Below are 20,083 nucleotides of genomic sequence, written 5' to 3' on the forward strand. Positions count from 1 at the left end.
GGGATGAGCCGTCCGATCGTGTCCAGGTGGTTTGCGGCTGAGCTCCACCTGTGGGATCGCCAAAGGCGTCGCGCAGCTTGGCTGTCTTTACTGTGTCCATCAGGAGCCTGGAGGTACTGTCCAGCCTGCCGTTGGCGCTGCCGGATCGTCCAGCCGCATCAATAGTGCAGTTGAAGTCTCCGGCCAGAACGACCGGCCGGGACGTCACCAGCAGCGGTGGGAGCTGCTCAAGGATGGCCAGCCGCTCGCTCCGCACGAGGGAGGCGTACACATTGATCAGCCGGAACGGAGTGCCCCGATATTTGACATCTACTACCAGGAGGCGCCCAGCAGCCACTTCTTTGACTTGGGTGATTGCGAAGTTGCCTCCTCATAGCAGACTTGGCCTGCGTACAGTCCTTGGTGAGGTGGCCCTCCACCTTACAGTTCTTGCAGATTATTGCTCTGCACTGGGCTGCAACATGCCCCGCCTTGCCGCAGTTGCGACACACCCTGGGCTGCCCGGCATAGTCTGGGTAGCCTCAGTTCCCTCCGATGGCGAAGACCGAGGGTGGATGGACGACGCAGCCGTTGGAGTCTACCTTCAGCTTCACCTTCCGTTTGCTTGTCCAGCACACCAGGCTGTCCTTCACGTCCAGACAAGCTCCTACACTCTCCACATACCGAGCGAGGAATGTAAGGACGTCGGCCACCGGCACGTACGGGTTGAACATGTGCACGGTGGCAGTCTGTTCCTGCTGGGCAGCAGCAAAGGGGGCTGTGCTTGCAGCAGCGACAGCGGTGCCTCTCTCCCTTTCTCCTGGAATAGCTGCAGCAACTTCTGCCACCCTGCGGGTCGTCGGAAGGTGACATCGAAGAACCCAGCAAAGTCCTGGACGCAGTAGATGTCGTCGATCGTGAATCCGCAACAGTCCATCAGGACCTTCTGGATGAAGGTCACTCTCATCTGTCCATGGCCTCCTCTACCATCAAGATGAGACCACACGCAGGTCAATGGAGGTAGCCTCCTAACTGCCGACATGAACATTCAACTCACAGACATCCGTTGATACCCCTGCCACCCCCCCCCCCACTTACCCCATCCCTATCTATAATTTTAGTCTGGTTCTCTTTCTCTCACTTTTCCCTCCTCACTATAATCTCCCCCCAGCCCTACCTTTCTTTCTCTTTTATTTCCCATAACTCTCCACCTTCCCCCTAGCCCATTTCCCTCCAGCCTATCACTTCCCAACTCTCTACTTCATCCCTCCCCCCACTTCTTATTCCCGCCCCCTTCCCCCCCCCCCCCCCCCCCCGACCATCCCATGTTACTTCACTCCTGATGAAGGGTTTCGGCCCAAAACATCATCACTACCTCCTCCCATAGATGCTGTCTGGCCTGCTGAGTTCTGCCAGCATCTTGTGTTTTTTTTATTTATTTCCAGCAGCTGCAGATTCACTCGTGTTGTCAGTGATATTAAATCTGATTCTGATATGCAAGGACTTGGCCATTTTGCTGCAAGATATTCCATCAATTTAGTACGTCCAACATGGGCAATAACTGCAGAAACACAACTTTTACTGCAAATCAAACAGGCAGTGGCCTACGTAGTGAAAAGTTACAAAGCAAAAGTAGTGATGTGATACCCTCCTTAGTGTATTACATTCTTCCCTCAATGTATTCAGTGATATCAAGATGAATAAGGATTCCACCAGAATATACTCGAGAAAGTAAACTTGTATTTTAATATTTTGCAACACAAAATAAAGATTTATCAGAAAATTAAAATACAAGATAAGTTTTGAAAGAAATTGTTAAGTAAAATTAATTCATTTTTGAACATTTGAATTGTAAAGGATTGTTTGCTATGTAACAGTTTTGTCCAATAGATGCTATTTTTAAAATCCAGAGCTTAACAGATCATAGCAAATGTAGGTAATGTGAACTATTATCAATTCATGAATTCCTGGAAGAGGGTATAGAACCAAACCTTTTGACGAAGCATGAAATCAGTACTTTTTGGATTCATTGTATAATGTCAACACATGTTTGTAGGTTCATTATCAATAAAGTCAATACCAAGATTTTATTGTATTTCTGTAATTAAATATCTGATTGTAAAAACTTGCCAAATTTAGTTATGACTTATTTTTTATGTTACATAACCAATCAGGTTTTAAGTTGCTTCATTCTTGATTAAGCTGAGGACAGCTACTCTTGCATTTTTTTGAATAATTCGGTATAATTTTTTGAACTTTTAAATATCTCCACTTTTATGTATAGTCAATAATATTATCATCATTCAGAACTTTATGCAATTATTATCTTGTGCACAGAGTATGTTTATGAAATTTTCTACCATAGTCATCTAATTACCAAAAAGGAGATAAAATGTTCTAAATAATGTGTCCAAATATCAAAACAAACATAAAAATAGAAGTGGTATTTTAAGCTATATTTAGATAATTCATGCTGCACAATATTGTACATTTGTTTTAAGATTTTTAAAAGCAGTTGTGTATTCCAACACCTTAATCATTCTGTTAAATCTATAAAGTGTTCCCTTCTAGGCCAGCATGTTATTCCTCAGAGTATAAATTGTTCACTTGTCATTTCGATGATACAGTAATAAACAAGTATTTGGTATCAGTGTTACCACATTAAAGCTATTCTCTACTGACTAAGTGTCTACATTTGAAATCATCACTACCATCTTTTTCAAAATGGCACCGAACCAAGTTGATATACACTGAAAATTTCATGGTTAGGTCAAAACAATGTTTGAAAAGAATATGGAAAATCTCTTCCCTGTTCTAAGTGATGGCCATCAGTCATGTCAGAGACTGAAGTCCCTATTCTGCAACTATTTGGGAGGAAAATTGTAAAGCTGAGTCCTATGCCCTATATTAAAGCATCTACTGTATTAAATCTTGGATGTGGTGAATTTGCACATGCATATAGTTTACACTGTTGATTTCAATTTTTATTTTGGACAGATATTGGGCAAGTAGTGGAATTCACAATGCATTTTTAAAGGCAGTGTCAAAGGACTTTTATTTTCCTCTCTGGAGTGGTCCAAAGCATATCTGAGAGTCACACTAACTAAACATCTGCATTCTTTGCTGTTGTCATTAAGATTCCATTCCAATACTGGTAGTCCAATAGTGGAGCATCAAATTACTGCTATTTCAGCTATAGGAAATTGCCTTTTGACAGTAAGTCTGGAGACATGGATTAACTGACTGTCAGGGTGCAGTGTTTTGTTGTATTTTGGTAGCAAACAGGCCTGTACTGATCAGAGTTATGTCAATCTGCATTCTGTTAGAGGAATTAGTGGAATTTGAGTAGTTCACTAATGAAAGCAAGCCAAATGGAACATTTTTGTGAGTGGTACATTCTCCACATACTGTATAATGACAAACCGGACTTTCTGGCTAGGCCCATTGTCTGCTTGCTTTTGTGCCACTGCACTTGTGTTCTCCATACCTTGATTTAATTCCATCCCCCTTACTTAGCTCAGTTCCTTCCCACTTATGTATGTGACACTCCTCATGCTCTTGATCTCACTAACTTTCAATTTCCTAGCCTAGAACATCATATTTTCACCATGGATGTCCAGTCCCTATACATTTCTATGTACCATTAAGAAGGGCTTAAAACTGTCCGCTTCTTTCTCAATAAAAGAACCAACCAGTTGCCCTCCACTACCATCTTCCCTCCTCTGACAGAACTGGTCCTTACCCTCAACAATTGTTCCTTCAGCTTCTCCCACTTTCTTCAGGCTCAGGGTACTTATGAGCACCCACATGGGCCCCAGCTATGCCTGCCTTTTTGTTAGCTATGTAAAATAGTCCACGTTCCAAGCCTTCTCAGTACTGCTCCCCAACTCTTCCTCTGCTACATTAACGACTGTATTGGTGTTGCTTCATGCACTCATGCTGAGCTCATCAATTTCATCAACTTTGCCTCCAACCTCCACACTACCCTTTAATTCACATGGGTCTTTTCTGACACCTTCTCCCTTACTTGATCTGTCTCTTCTGGAGACAACCTGCAATTCACATCTTTTATAAACCTTACTGATTCCTATGGTTATCTTGACTATACCTCTTCCCTCCTTGTCTCCTGCAAAAATGCTATTCACTTTTCTCAGTTCCTTTGTCCACACTGCATCTGTTTGTAGGGTGCAGTTGTTGTCCTCTTCCTTCAAAGACTGAGATTTTTCTTCTTCCACCATTGACACTGCCCTCACCCGCATCTCCTCCATTTCCTGAACATCCACACTCACCCATTTTTTCACCACCTTAACAGTGATAGAGTTCCTCTTGTTCTTACCTAGCACCCTATGAACTTCCATATCCAACACATTCTCTGCACCTTCTGCCATCTCCAAAGGGATCCTACCATCAAACTTATCTTTACCTCCCCCCACCTACTTTCCACAGGGATCGCTCCCTCTGTGAATCCCTTGTCCATTTCTCCCTTCCAACTGGTATCTCTCCCGGCACTTATCCCTCCAAGTGGCCAAAGTATTGCACCTACCCTCTACCCTTCACTCTACTCTCACCTTCATTCAAGACCCCATATAGTCCTCCCAGGTGAGGCAACACTTAACCTGCAAAGCCGCTGGGGCTGTCTATTGTGTCTGGTGCTCCTAAGTCTACATTGGTGAGACCTATCATAAATTGGGGGAGCACTTTATCAAACCCCTCTGACCTGTTGAGTTCCTCCAGCATTTTGTGTGTTCATCTGACATTTAAGACCTTTCCAGTCTTCATTATTTAGTGCAATCAAAAGTTTAAAAAAAACAGATGCTGAAAATTCGGGGGGGGGGGGGGGTGATGTGGCAATGTTTTTTATCAGAACAAGTTCAAAAACAGGTTGCAAAAAGGCGGGGTGGCGGCTGGAGAAAGGAAGTGTATATGATAGAGTGGGGAAAAAGGCATTCAATAGGCTGGTAAAGGCTAATTGATTACAGTTGATCTGCCCAGAAAAGGCGTAAGTAGACCAGTGAGGGCAAAGGAAAGAGAAGGTGGGGGAAACAAAACACAAGTTTGGAGTACTGTGCGCAGTTCTGGTCGCCTCACTACAGGAAGGATGTGGAAGCCATAGAAAAGGTGCAGAGGAGATTTACAAAAATGTTGCCTGGATTAGGGAGCATGCCTTATGAGAATAGGTTGAGTGAATTCAGCCTTTTCTCCTTGGGGCGAAGGAGGATGAGAGGCATTGATCATGTGGATAGTCAGGCTTTTTCCCCCGGGCTGAAATGGTTGCCACAAGAAGACACAGGTTTAAGGTGCTGGGGAGCAGGTACAGAGGAGATGCTAGGGGTAAGTCTTTAAACAGAAAGTGGTGAGTGTGTGGAATGGGTTGCTGGAAACAGTGGTAGAGGCGGATACGATAGGGGCCTTTTAAGAGACTTTTGAATAGGTACATGGAGCTAAGAAAAATAGAGGGCTATGGGTAAGCCTAGTAATTTCTAAAGTAGGAACATGTTCGGCACAACTTTGGGCCGAAGGGCCTGTATTGTGCTGTAGGTTTTCTATGTTTCTAAGTTATATTCAATTCCCAGCAGGTTAGACAGCAGCTGCAGAGAGGAAAAATACTGGGTTAAAGTTACTTTAATCAAAATTGTTATCTTTAATAGAAACTGGAATGGCTGGTTATTTTAGCACCAAGACAAATAATGAGATACCGTTTCATAATGCTGGATTGGCAGGTATTCAACAATCCAAGGCTTTCATTAGCATTTTCTATACCGTGTAGCATGTATAATAGATTTTTTCTCTGGTGAATCTGTTGAGTTTAGAGAGAGTGGCAAAGAGCCCTGGTAAATCTAAGGGGAGTATGGGAGGAAGAGCTGAGAGAGTTTGCTTGTCAAACAAGCTGAGATGGACAAGTACTCTAGAGTCTGTCTAGTATTCTCAGCCCTTGCTCTAGTTACATAACCAGTCCATGCATGCAGAAGTACATGTCTGACCTCAAGTAGAACCATAGAAAACCTAAAGCTCAATACAGGCCCTCAGGCCCTGAAAGTTGTGCCAAACATGTCCCTACCTTAGAAATTACTAGGCTTACCCATAGCTCTCCATTTTTCTAAGCTACATTTACCTTTCCAAAAGTCTCTTAAAAGACCCTATCGTATCCACCTCCACCATCGTTGCCGGCAACCCATTCCACGCACTCACCACTTTCTGTTTAAAGACTTACCCCTGGCATCTCCTCTGTACCTACTTCCCAGCACCTTAAACCTGTGTCCTCTTGTGGCAACCATTTCAGCCCGGGGGAAAAAGCCTCTGACTATCCACATGATCAATGCCTCTCATCCTCCTTTGCTCCAAGGAGAAAAGGCTGAATTCACTCAACCTATTCTCATAAGGCATGCTCCCTAATCCAGGCAACATCCTTGTAAATCTCCTCTGCACCCTTTCTATGGCTTCCACATCCTTCCTGTAGTGAGGCGGCCAGAACTGAGCACAGTTCTCCAAGTGGGATCTGACCAGTGTCCTATATAGCTGCAACGTTAACTCTCGGCTCCTAAATTCAATTCCACGATTAATGAAGGCCAATATACCATATGCCTTCTTAACCACAGAGTCAACCTGCGCAGCTGCTTTGAGCGTCATATGGACTTGGATCCCAAGATTTCTCTGATCCTCCACACTGCCAAGAGTCTAACCATTAATACTATATTCTGCCATCATATTTGACCTACCAAAATGAACCACTTCACACTTATCTGGGTTGAAAGCCATCTGCCACTTCTCAGCCCAATTTTGCATCCTATCAATGTCCTGCTGTAACCTCTGACAGCCCTCCACACTATCCACAACACCTCCAACCTTTGTGTCATCAACAGACTTACTAACCCATCCCTCCACTTCCTCATCCAGGTAACTTATAAAAAATCATGAAGAGCAAGGGTCCCAGAACAGATCCCTGAGGCACACCACTCGTCACTGACCTCCATGCAGAATATGACCTGTCTACAACCACTCTTTGCCTTCTGTGGGCAAGCCAGTTCCGGATCCACAGAACAATGTCACTTAGATCCCATGCCTCCTTACTTTCTCAGTAAACCTTGCATGGGGTACCTTATCAAATGCCTTGCTGAAATCCATATACACTACATCTACAGCTCTTCCTTCAATGTGTTCAGTCACATCCTCAAAAAATTCAGTCAGGCTTGTAAGGCACGACCTGCCCTGACAAAGCCATGCTGACTATTCCTAATTATTATACTTCTCCAAATGTTCATAAATCCTGCCTCTCAGGATCTTCTCCATCAACTTACCAACCACTGAAGTAAGACTCACTGGTCTATAACTTCCTGGGCTGTCTCTACTCCGTTTCTTGAATAAAGAAACAACATCCACAGCCCTCCAATCCTCCATAACCTCTCCCGTCCCCATTGATAATGCAAAGATCATCGCCAAAGGCTCAGCAATCTCCTCCCTCGCCTCCCACAGTAGCCTGGGGTACATCTCATCCGGTCCTGGCGACTTATCCAACTTGATGCTTTCCAATAGCTCCAACACATCCTCTTTCTTAATACCTACATGCTCAAGCTTTTCAGTCTGCTGCAAGTCACTACAATCACCAAGATCCTTTTCCATAGTGAATACTGAAGTAAAGTATTCGTTAAGCACCTCTGCTATTTCCTCCGGTTCTATACACACTTTCCCACTGTCACACTTGATAGGTCCTATTCTTTCACGTCTTATCCTCTTGCTCTTCACATACTTGTAGAATGCCTTTGGGTTTTCCTTAATCCTGCCTGCCAAGGCCTTCTCATTTATAATCTTCTAGATCTCTAACATTACCAAGCTCTCTGAACCTTTTGTAGGCTTTTCTTCTTGACTAGATTTATTACAACCTTTGTACACCATGGCTCCTGTACCCTACCATAACTTCCCTGTCTCATTGGAATGTACACGGATGCACGATGGTAAATCCAAACATAACGAGGACTTCTGTATGTGAACCAGATACCAAATCATAAGAATTCTCAAATGGTCAGATACTGAATATTGGAGGTTATTAGAGATTATCCCACTGGCAAGCACAACCTGGCCCATGTGAATTACCATAGCAATAGTTTTGATCTTGAGGAAACAAGTATAGTTAAATAAATTGCTCCCTGCATATGACTTCAACAAGGCATAGAAGGATGGTGGGATTGATTTGGTCTCTACTCAGAGATGAAGTAGCTTGATATGAGATGGGAGGTGTACAGATATTGGACATCAACAAGGCAGTTAGAAAAATTGTGTTGGAAGAGATCAAAGATGTTATGGAAGTAACTGAGAAGAGTTCCTTAGGTGCACAACCTGACAATTTTATGTATTTGTGGTGCATACATTTTTGGAGAAAAATGCCAGTTCCCAAAATCTGTATTTTAATGACTGTTAATTTACAATGCACCCTTTGATACACAATGGATTCTGGTTAAATAGGACACATTGGGACCAATACATTTTTGGCCCAATTAAACAGCTGTCCTAATTAGCTGAAGTTTCATGGAAATAGTTTTAAAAAGCCAAACAATCATTTAACTGAGTTACAAATTATGTATTTAAATGAAATACAAAACTAAACAGAATACTATCAACATTACTACAGTACTATAAAGTTCCTAATTGTTATTGAACGAGGAATTCATCCAGTACAGGCTGCTGTGTTCTTTTGGTTTACTGAACAAAATCAGTGCAGACACCTAATGCAGATAAAGGAGTGCCTTCATTGCCTTCTCGCATGAAGTAGTGGCAAAAATTACTGCTTTTTGATTTGGAGTCAGCCAGCCAAGATGAAGAGCATAACAAACATATGCAACTGATGCTATTTAAAAACTGTTCACTCCAGAAAATCCAAATACTACACTCTAAAATAAATCAGTCGCTCATCCCTGACCTGTTGGGAAATCCCAGGCTAAGATCTTAGCTCCTATGTCCATTCAAAAGCTGTTTATTTTCACCATGCAATATTGTCCACATTGTATCATCCTCATTTCCTCTGCTTTTGAAATTTATAAACATGAATCTGTAGAACACCATCTGCCTGCATCTTATTCATCCTTTTCTGCCTTTCAGCCTTGACAGCTAGATTCTCCAGCACCTCACTTTTAAACATCCTCTCTAACCTGCTCCAGTTGATGTGAGCTTCTCCAATTCCAAAACTAAGTGAGCAGTTTGATGTGAAACTGACAGCATTCTTACTCATTTGAAATTAGATTCTCATGGTGCTAAGCACAGGAAATTGTGATCATTTTCTTTTGTTCAGTGCATCACTACCAAAATGTAATTATCTGATAAAAGCACATCAACACCATTACTTCCTTAGAAGTTTGTGAAGATTCAGCATGACATCCAAAACTTCTACAGATATGCCAGCACGTATATTGACTTGTTGCATTACAGCCTAGTATGGAAGCACTTATGTGCTAGAATGGAAAAATACTATTTTTTTTTAAAAAATGGATACAACCCAGTCCATCATGGGTAAAGCCCTCCCCGCCACTGAGCATATCTACATAGAGTGCTGTCGCAGGAGAGCAGCATCCATCATCAATGTCTCCCACAACCCAGGCTGTGCTGTCTTATTGTTGCTGCCATCAGAAAGAAGGTACAGGAGCCTCAGGTCCCACATCACTAGGTTCAGGAAGTTATTACCCCTCAACCATTAGGCTCCTGAACCAAAGGGGATAACTTCACTTACCGCATCACTGTTCCCTCAACCTATGGACTCGATTTCAAGGATTCTTCATCAATATTTTGTTGCGCATTTATTTATTTTTTTATATATATTTGCACAGCTTGTTGTCTTTGGCACGTTGGTTGTTTTGTCCGTTCTGTTGGGTGCGGCCTTCTATCCTTGTCTTGGATTTACTGAGTATGACCACAGCAAAATGAATCTCAGGGTTGTATACAGTGACATATATGTTCTTCAATAATAAACTTACTGTGAACTTTGATCTTTAATATAGGATTAAAGAAAAGATGTACATTACATAGCCAGATGGCCAGTGTTTTAGAAGTTGGCTTTCACAATATTTGAGGAATTCAGCTATGAGGCACGAGATGGTTTAGATATTGTCGGACACAGACATAATGAAGATAGCTTAGTTTGGGTTATGGAGATAATTACACCAGAAATTGTTTCATTTCCCTTTATAATGTTACTCATTCTGACCTTGACATACAAAGTCAAGTATAAACACTCGTAGCAGTTCGGCAAGCAGAATGAGATTTGTTTGAAGTGTGGTATCCTTTGAATTAGGTGTTGCTGGGAGTAGTTGTGCAACATTTTGATCTTGTTGCTAGAAACGAATCATTGTTTGTAACAATGTGAACAAGGCAACTTCCCTTAACAATTTATAGTAAAAATGTTTAAAAGTATAACAGATGATAAAAGGAGGCAAGATAGTATTGTCATCCTGTGCACATATATCTAAAATTCTTAATGAATTAATTGCAATATTCTGCTTTGCATTATTATTGCCACAATCACAGCTTTGAAGTATGTATCTCACAGCAACTGAATCTAATACATTTAATATTGCTAGTGCCATAGGAACTTCTGCATTCACCGGGTAACAGATGCATCTGTTTCATTCTCATTTCTTCAACTCACTCAGTTTATTTCTTCTGACTCAAGCAGCTGTTTAGTCAGCTAAGCCTTAGCTGACACCTGAAAATCATTTTGTATTTCCTTGTATCAGTGTAGTTGAGAGACAATAGGCTTCAGAGGTGGATGTGTTAAATACAAGTTTAAGAATTATTAAGCCCTCGTTATACCACTTACTAAACCACTGTTGCTATATCAGTTCTAATATTTTATGTGCAGTACATTTGCTGAAAGGTTGTAGAATGCACTTGAAGATTTTGATTTATTCCTAACAGCTTTACAGATCAGTGTTGTATTCTGTTTCCATAATAATCCTTCCCTTCTTGCTCCATGCAGTGATTTGGTTCCACAGATAGGTGGCCCTAGATTACCAATGGAAAGTTCCTCATTTGACTCCACACTGCATACAAATTATTGGTGGAAATATTATGAACAATCCGTATTGTGACATCATGAAAATCTTACAACTTTACATAGTGAAAATATTTTATTTCATAAAGAAAATATGCACCACTTGCATTGTGCTTGCTAGACAGTGAAGAAAATACCCCAAATATATTCCATCCACAAAGATAAAAACAAATTCAATCTGTCTAATTCTTATCCAGTGCCATGGAGGAGGCAACTTCAGTGGTTCTATCAAGTGACACTTGTTTATTAATAATCTAATCATGAAACCCCATTTGGGTTCTGATTGGGATCCAGCCTGTTTTACATCTTTGTTTTAGTGAGGCAAAATGACTACATTCCAGAGGAGAGATTAAAATCAAAACAGTTCAGATCAGAAGGAATGCTTTCTTGTTTGGTGTCTTAACCTGCACAATGGAATATGGTAAATGTTGTGAAAGTCAGTCATTTTATCCTGGGAGATTGATCCAGGAATTTTTGAGAATATTCATTTTGATTCTGTGGTTGACTCATGATGACACGATATAATTAGTCATAAGTGGGAATGGTTGCTGATGTGCAATTGATATTCAATTCTCTATGCTATTCCTTGCGTAGAAACATAGAAAATAGGTGCAGGAGTAGGCCATTTGGCCCTTCGAGCCTGCACCGCCATTCAGTATGATCATGGCTGATCATCCAACTCAGAACCCTGTACCTGCTTTCTCTCCATACCCCCTGATCCCTTTAGCCACAAGGGCCATATCTAACTTCCTCTTAAATATAGCCAATGAACCGGCCTCAACTGTTTCCTGTGACAGAGAATTCCACAGATTCACCACTCTCTGTGTGAAGAAGTTTTTCCTCATCTCGGTCCTAAAAAGCTTCCCCTTTATCCTTAAACTGTGACCCCTCGTTCTGGATGTCCCCAACATCGGAAACAATCTTCCTGCATCTAGCCTGTCCAATCCCTTTAGAATTTTATACGTTTCAATAAGATCCCCCCTCAATCTTCTAAATTCCAGTGAGTATAAGCCTAGTCGATCCAGTCTTTCTTCATATGAAAGTCCTGTCATCCCAGGAATCAATCTGGTGAACCTTCTCTGTACTCCCTCTATGGCAAGAATGTCTTTCCTCAGATTAGGGGACCAAAACTGCACACAATATTCTAGTTGCGGTCTCACCAAGGCCTTGTACAACTGCAGTAGAACCTCCCTGCTCCTGTACTCAAATCCTTTTGCTATGAATGCCAACATACCATTTGCCTTTTCCACCGCCTGCTGTACCTGCATGCCCACCTTCAATGACTGGTGTACAATGACACCCAGGTCTCATTGCATCTCCTCTTTTCCTAATTGGCCACCGTTCAGATAATAATCTGTTCTCCTGTTCATAATCTGTTTTCCTGTTTTACGTATTTAAAAATGGGTAATGTTCATACAGAGGCTGAGATAGAACATGTAATGTTCATATCACACATTAGCTGAGATATATTCAGTAACATCACAATTACCAGGCAAGGTGCCATTCCATGAAGTAAGAATTTAACCAATATCCAGACCAGAAACAATTAGACCAGCCACTTGAGTACTGCAGCTTTAAAAGCAGGTTAGGAATCTTGTGCTGACTAACTGCCTTTAACTACCGTACTCAAAGCTCTTCAAACATCCTTACAGCATAGCTCTGAAGATTGTGTACATTAAAAAAAAGGTAGCTACAAGTGACCTCCAATTATGGCCATTTCCCAATCTACAGTTCACAACCTCCAAAATTTGAAAATTGGAATAAAATTTACTCTTGCAGAATCAATGTGGGGGGGAAACATAAGTAAATCTGTGAGGCTAACACTAGTTAAATCAGGGGTATTGGCCATAGGAACTCAGTTTCTATTGATTGGATTTAGATGATTAACACCAGCTTCCTACATTACCTTTTTGCATTAGGTCTTCTGGTCAAGATGGCACCAAGCTGTAATATCCATTGAGGTTGTGGCTCAGATTTAAGTTGTTTTTAGATTTGTAGGGTTTTGGGGTCAGCACAGGAGTTAGAGGTTAGATTAGGATTTATGGACAGAGATGAGGGAGTGTTACAGATCAGATGCAGTAAATGAAGAGTTAGAGGCTGGAGCCAGAGGTCAGAGCGCATTGGATTTAAAGGCCAAAAATCCCAAGTACACAGATTGGGTCGAGAGCGCTGAGAATGAAAAGCAGCAATCCCTGTGGACGAGGGTGGCAGGCGTCAAGGTCAATGAATCCTGACTCAGAAGTTGGTGGCCAGAGTTTAGACAGCAGGAGTGGAAGCACAAGGTCAGTGAACAGGTCCAAATGTCAGACTTATGTGATCTGGAGACTGAGGTTGGGTTAGCAGATGTTGAAAGCAAGACCTGCAGTTTTCCCCCAAGGCAAAGGCTGGTGACCCCCCCCCCCCCCAAGGTCAACGAATCCTAGGGTCAGAGTCCCATGGCAGACAGGTCCACAGGTGTGAGGTGGGTCGGCAGATCTGGATGCCGGACTTGTTGGTTCGGCAGGTGCTGAGGACAAAGACCTACAATCTCCAAGGTCAAGTACTGTGGTCAGCACACTCCAGAGATGAGGGCTGGAGATCCTCAATGGGGGTTATGAAGTAGGAAGGGAGTTGTTTTGCTGCTGTTGTGTCTGACTTGTTGAATGTTATACTGAACATAGTGGCGCCTGATTTAGTGTTTAATTCAGATTAATTAAAGACCCAATTCAAGCTCTAATTTTGTGTTTTAAAAGCATCCAAAATTTCAAATCAGAAGTTGTCAATTGATTTTTTTTCATGGTTTCACTATCATGATCAGCAATTAATGTATTTTTGTCAATTATCTTGTATTTGCAAATGTTTTACCTCATTTGATCTGTGTTCCAATATTTTGATTGCCATATTTGCATTTACACTGAAATGCTGTGATAAATCTAAAATAGTTTTAAGTATCTTTTGGAACTGTAATTGATGCTGAGATTTACAGAATGAATAAAAGTTTCACACTCTACTTTTTTTTTAGGTTTTGCTACATTCTCCAGAGATACTGTTCACATATTCTAGTTAGTAATGGAACAGTACACATCCAATAACAGCAATTCCACAGAACAAATCGTAGTTCAGGGACAAATTCAGCAACAGGTAAGAATCTGGAGCCAAAATATTTGCATTTGTGTTTGTGGTATGTCATAATTTGCTATGAATGATGTTTAAATTATTAATATTTTTGGCTGCTGACAAGGGAAGCCAAGATCCAAATTTTACCAAATTAAAGTGTTAGAGGATGGCCAATGAGTGATATGCCCATGTCCTTCAGTCAATGTTATTCTGTGTCAGCCACTGCTCATAAATGGTGCTTGCCATATGTTTTACTTTAGCTTACCTTCCTCCTTTCTCAATACTGACTGCAAGATCGGAAACTCAGATATGTAAATCTACAAGATGTAAACTATATCATCGACTTTGTGGCACAGTATGTTTTGTGCTATGACAGTTTTGAACAATAATATTTTAATCTGGCATAATTTAGTGCTTCTGTGTTTGCCTTGGTTTATCTAGAGTGGTGTTACTAATTAATGCTGTGCTCAAATAAGTTAACTGCTGACACTACCTCCTGGCTCATGTTTGCAGCTTTAATTCAGTAATGCCTTTGGAATTTGCCACACTACATGTTTAATCATAAGTAGAATCATACTGTACAGCACAGAAATTTTGGCTTTCCAGAGTGCCTTAACTTGTACTTCTGTGGACAAGATTATATCTGCCACCACTCCAGTCAATTTTTTAGCCAATACATACCCCACAGTGTCCTTAGACAACCTACTTTTACTACCTACAACTCTATCACTTTCATGTCATACTTAAGAATCAGATCATCTACGTTTTCATAAATCTCATTCATGTATGTTTCAATCAACAGATTACAACGCCAATCTCTGTACTTTTCACAGACTTCCAATTTGAAAAATGCTCACCTACCTCCCTCTGCTTATTGTCATCAAGTCAATTTTGGATCTAGCTTGCCAACATGCCTTGGATCCCTTGTACATTAACCTTCTGGGCCACCCTACCATGTAGGATCTTGTCAAAAGCTTTAAATCCATATAAACCACATCTATCATCCTGTCTTCATTAATTTTTGAACAAGAACAGATTGAACTTGGTTCTTCTGCAAGGATTATGCCAACACTCAACTGTCTTATGCTTTTGTTTGAAAACTGAACTCTTAGGAATGATTTTAAAGGACAGCTGTTTTCTGCTTTCCATCAGGAATTGGAACCCTCAAGAGAAAACTGCAGAAGAGAAAACCTAAAAAGTTTTTATTAGCTTAATCAGCATGGTTGAAAATGATTTGAACATTGCATAAATATATTTTTATGATTCATTGTATTACTCATTTATTTTGTTTTGCTTCCTGCAATTGTTCTTAAGGGTCAGCCTTTAATGGTCCAAGTCAGTGGTGGTCAACTAATCACATCCACTGGTCAGCCTATCATGGTTCAAGCTGTGCCTACAGGTCAAGGGCAGACAATTATGCAAGTTCCTGTCTCTGGAGGGCAGGGTATCCAACAGGTCAGCATACAATCTTGTTCATAAAATAACATATTTTTCTCCTCAGAATATTTACTTTTAGTTGAAAGCAACATTTCTGCCTGTCCCAACAAGCAGTGGCATCCTCAAGAGAGGAATGAGGGAATCCATATTCAAAATGCAATGTGTGTATATTATTTTTTTAAAAGGCTGAAGATGATTGTCAAAAGAAAGTATGGTGCCAATGCTAATTCCAGTTATGTTATTTTATAATTCTTGTAAACTATGTCAGTGAGGTAGGCTTGTATTCATTTTTGGGCTGTAGTTTTTAATTATTTTACAGCTTAGATAATTAATGGGCATGACTTCGTGCACCTGTTCTATATATTGAGAACATGAATTTGAAGCAACTTCAAAGATGGGGTGACACTTGAATATAAAGGAAGTACCATTGTACTTACTTTTCTTGTTCCAATTCAGTTTTACACTTTTAATAATTATTGTAGCTTAAAGGAAATAATTAAGATGAGAATTCAATTTTGGATACATTTGATAAAAATTACCCTTTCAGAATATCCCTCAGCTTCTTCATGATTGTAGAACTCATAATTAGAGAGATTTAAGAAGAATTTTTCAAAATCTTCAGCATGTTAGAACTGACAACTATTACTTCCTTATTTGATCAAATATAAATTGCATTTTTATTTTCAGATTCAGCTTGTTCAACCAAGCCAGCTCCAACTCCAAAGTGGTCAGACTGTCCAAGTCCAAAACCAACAAGGTCAGACACAACAAATTATTATTCAACAGCCTCAGGCAGCTGTTACAGCAGGACAAACACAGGTATGTCATCTCAATGCTTTCAAAAATAAATTTGGATACATATTTGGAAAAAATGCACAACAAATAGAAAAGGAGAACAAAACCAATTAGTAACTCTTTCAAAGACAGAATAAGCAAGATGAGTTGAATGTACTCCAACAAGATAACTGTCACATGCATCTGATTCTGTCTGTGATATGGGGGTGAGTGGTGGGTGCCAGAGATTGTAGTTGAGGCTGATATAATAGAGATATTTAAAAGTCTCCTAGATGGGCACATGGGTGAAAGGAAAATATGGGGTTATGGACTGTTGGAAGGGTTAAATTGGTGATGGAGTAGGTTTATATGGATTGGCATAACATCATGGACCACAGGGCCTGTGTTATGCTGTACTGTTCTATGGATAAACTGGGTGAAATACATTTAGTGAAACAAATTAATACTTCTAATTTCAATCATTTTAATGTTCAATCTGAAATGTGTACAGGACTTCCAATCCCAGTCTTAAACCTAGCATTGACATTGTTTTAAATGTTGCATGGTTTGTTATATTTTGTTCATTTAAAGGAAACAATGAAGTTGACTGTCCAGTTCCAAAAGAGTGTGATATGCCTTTATATGCTGTCCTTCACAAACTCAGGATGTCTAAAACACTGCCAGTTAAATGATTTTTGAAAAACAGTCATCACTGCAGAATGGGAATTTTGGCTAGCAATTGTATGCACAGCAGTGTACAATAAACTACTGAGATGTAATTGCCAAAAAGTCTTTTTAATGGTGCTTGATGAGAGGTGGTTATTGATCTAAATACAAAGGCAACTCCTCTCCCCTTTGATTTTTTTTGACAACTTTAAAGAGATACAGGTCCTCAGTTTGATGTTGCATGTGATGCTGCAAAATAGTGCAACTATTTCACAACTCCAGTAAATCAGTTGCGGTTCCAACGTCTCATGCTATCGCGATGGAGCTTGTGTATTTTCTCAGTGACCATGTCAATGTCTCCAAATTTCATCTCAAGTCCAAAGGATGTCCCAGTCTTTAAGTGGTTTAGCCAATGTAAGTTTCCCCAAGCTAGGTGAATTGTATGGTGAGTTGTAGGGTTTTAATGAGCTTGTGAGAGAGAATTGAGTATAGAGAAACTAGAGGGAAAATGGGATTTTTCTGAACCTTAGCATAGACTTGATGAAACTAATGGCCTATTCCATAAGGAAATGTACAAAAATTGAAAAATTCCCTTAGGGTCAGCGTAGATTTTGTCTCTAGAGTGGAATTTAATCCTGCAACTTCCCGAGTCTTTGTTACCACCAACGTAACGTAAGATGAATGACTTCCAAAAAAAATTGTTTTACGATATATTTAATTGTATGTGTAAATAGCTGTGTCATTTTCATGACAGTAGTCCCTGGTAACTTCCTGGAATAGTTTGTACTGTGTTGGAGAAATACACTAAATAACTTGAACCTAGCTCATTGAGTTTAATCATTAGTAGAGTAGCAGTAGAGCTAATAGTACTTGATGTTTCAATCCCTATGATAAGTCGGCACTCTCGATGTTGGCAGTGGGTTTGGAGTGGTGACTAGGAGGGTAGGTACCTCATCGAGGTCATCAAGTGGGCAACCTCCTTCTTTGACGTTGCGTTGATGAGCCCATGATGTCTCCAGAGGGCTCAACGGTGCCACCTGGTATCCCAGATACACCCCCCTCAGTTCCATACCCTCCTGTCTTCATCTTGCAGCCCAGTTGTTGTCTTTCCTTTTAATCCAAATCCAATTACTGCTTTCTTCTGCTGCATTTGACAAGGTCTTGATTGCTTGTTGGAGTGAATAACCCCTCACCCCCATCTTCTTTAATAGACTGGTCATAGATGTAGCCATGAATCCCCTGCATCCCACTTCTACAGGGAAAATCTTGGTCTTCCAGCCGTTCTAGGCAGCTTCAGTTGCCAGTTCAGAGTACTTGGTCTTTTTCCTGTCTTAAGCTTCTTGAACACCATCTTCTCATGGTACTGTCAATTCCACAGCATATTGCCAGTTTGGCTGTTATGGACCTCTGGACCATGTCGGGCCGGAGTGTTGTAGTTGCAATGTCTGGGGGAAACACAAGCTTTTTTTCCAAGTCCACGTCCACTTTCCAATCCCAAGCAACCTGCAGAATACTTACCTCTTTCGATGTTATATGGTGGTCTGGAGGTTGGCCTGCTGTTACAAACCGTGTGATGTGAACATTTTTTGCCAATGTTTGTGGTGATTCACCTCTGTTCCAAGATTGATGCCAGCTGTCTGAGAACTTGATTATGCCACCAAGTGTACTGCCCCTGGCTGAGGCTCATGGTGCATCCTGTTGAAATGCGCCAGGTACTTGACAAGGAGAGCAAGCGGAGTCTTCTCCCTACCACTGGTTCAGGTTCTGGAGTGTAGGTAAGAGGGCATAAGTGGCTCTGATGACAAAACTTAGCCGAGATCCCTCCCATCTCCCAGATGTCATGCCAGCTGAGTTTCCTTTTTACCAGGCTCTCCCAATTAGTCCGTTGGCCATTGAGACGGCCCTGGCGTGTCGCTCTGCCTCCTCCTGTCTTCTCACCTCCTCCACCACAAGCCATCTCTTCCGCACTGATGTTGCCTTGTGCCATTGAGGAGTCTTTGGGATGAGTCCAAGCCCGGCTCTCCCAAGTTGGACTTGACCAACCACATCCCTGAAGCGAAGAGATAAAGTTAATACATTATTTGCAACTTTAAAGCATCGAGATATTTCAGACGTCCTTTATTGAGTCTTGACAGAAGAGGACTTATTGCCAGTACAAGGTGCTTGCCACAACCTTGTTTATTTAATCCATTTGTCCCATGAACAGATCTCAGTTTGTAATTAAGATCATTGAAGTACCCAGATAAAGTATGACACCTAGCAACTGTGTGCTCTATGACTGATATTTATTGAGAGTTATTTTCTTCCTGGAGAAGACATTATTAGAGCCATTATTTCATTTCTGGCTACAGAAAGAAATTATATACAGCCAGTGGCAGACAATATCTTTAAAATCATTAATTCATGTACATCCTTTAAGGCAGCATCAGTAGAGATTCTCTTAACTTAGATCCCCACTTTGCCATGGTTCAGTAACTGTCCACTACAATTACATACACTATATAAAAACCGGTCCAGCAGTCATCATCATCACTGTGACAAGTACCAATAAAAATAAAATGGAATATCAAACCAGGCTTATAGTACAGGTCCTCTTGAACTGTCTGATATCTTTCTGTATTGTATATATCATATAACAGCTATGAGTAAATGCTGGAATAAGGGCCTTAAAAATGTTTCCTTTTTTGACTAAATAGGGTCAACAGCAAATAGTGCAAGGACAGCAGGTAGCGCAGACTGCAGAAGGACAGACAATTGTCTATCAGCCAGTTAATGCAGACGGCACCATACTCCAGCAAGGTAAAGTTTTTTTTTGTAATTTTTGATCATGATTAGAATGATGATATCAGGTACCAGGCATAGTGACTTGACAAACAAATCTCCCTTTCATCATCTTTCCTACTTGTCACTGTTGAAATTTCTTGGGTATCCTTTAATTTAGAAACCCCTTAGAGTTTAATCTGATCAACATAATGTGAGCTGATGATTTAATTTTTACTCATCCACCCTCCCTTCCCCCCCCCCCCATTTCCTCCTGATGGGGGGGGGGGGGCATCAATATGAAGTTAAACCAGATATTGGCCAAAAACTTATCTG

At 40.9% G+C, this 20,083-nt stretch overlaps 1 protein-coding gene across 4 annotated transcripts in view; it reads left to right on the forward strand.

Moving 5' to 3' along the window:
* The window catches only part of LOC140717258 (nuclear transcription factor Y subunit alpha-like), a 45,828-nt gene that overhangs the window by 5,804 nt on the left and 19,941 nt on the right, over window positions 1–20,083 (forward strand). For all 4 annotated transcript variants that reach the window (XR_012096503.1, XR_012096504.1, XM_073030647.1 and 1 more), the window contains exons 2-5: window positions 14,016–14,134; window positions 15,425–15,565; window positions 16,235–16,366; window positions 19,684–19,786. Coding sequence is in view for 2 of the 4 variants with exons in the window: in XM_073030647.1 (XP_072886748.1) it covers window positions 14,063–14,134; window positions 15,425–15,565; window positions 16,235–16,366; window positions 19,684–19,786 (448 nt within the window). In the remaining 2 variants the exon portion in view is untranslated. The remainder of the gene's footprint in view (window positions 1–14,015; window positions 14,135–15,424; window positions 15,566–16,234; window positions 16,367–19,683; window positions 19,787–20,083) is intronic.

Source organism: Hemitrygon akajei, chromosome 27 (genome assembly GCF_048418815.1).
Source record: "Hemitrygon akajei chromosome 27, sHemAka1.3, whole genome shotgun sequence".
Taxonomy (NCBI): domain Eukaryota; kingdom Metazoa; phylum Chordata; class Chondrichthyes; order Myliobatiformes; family Dasyatidae; genus Hemitrygon; species Hemitrygon akajei.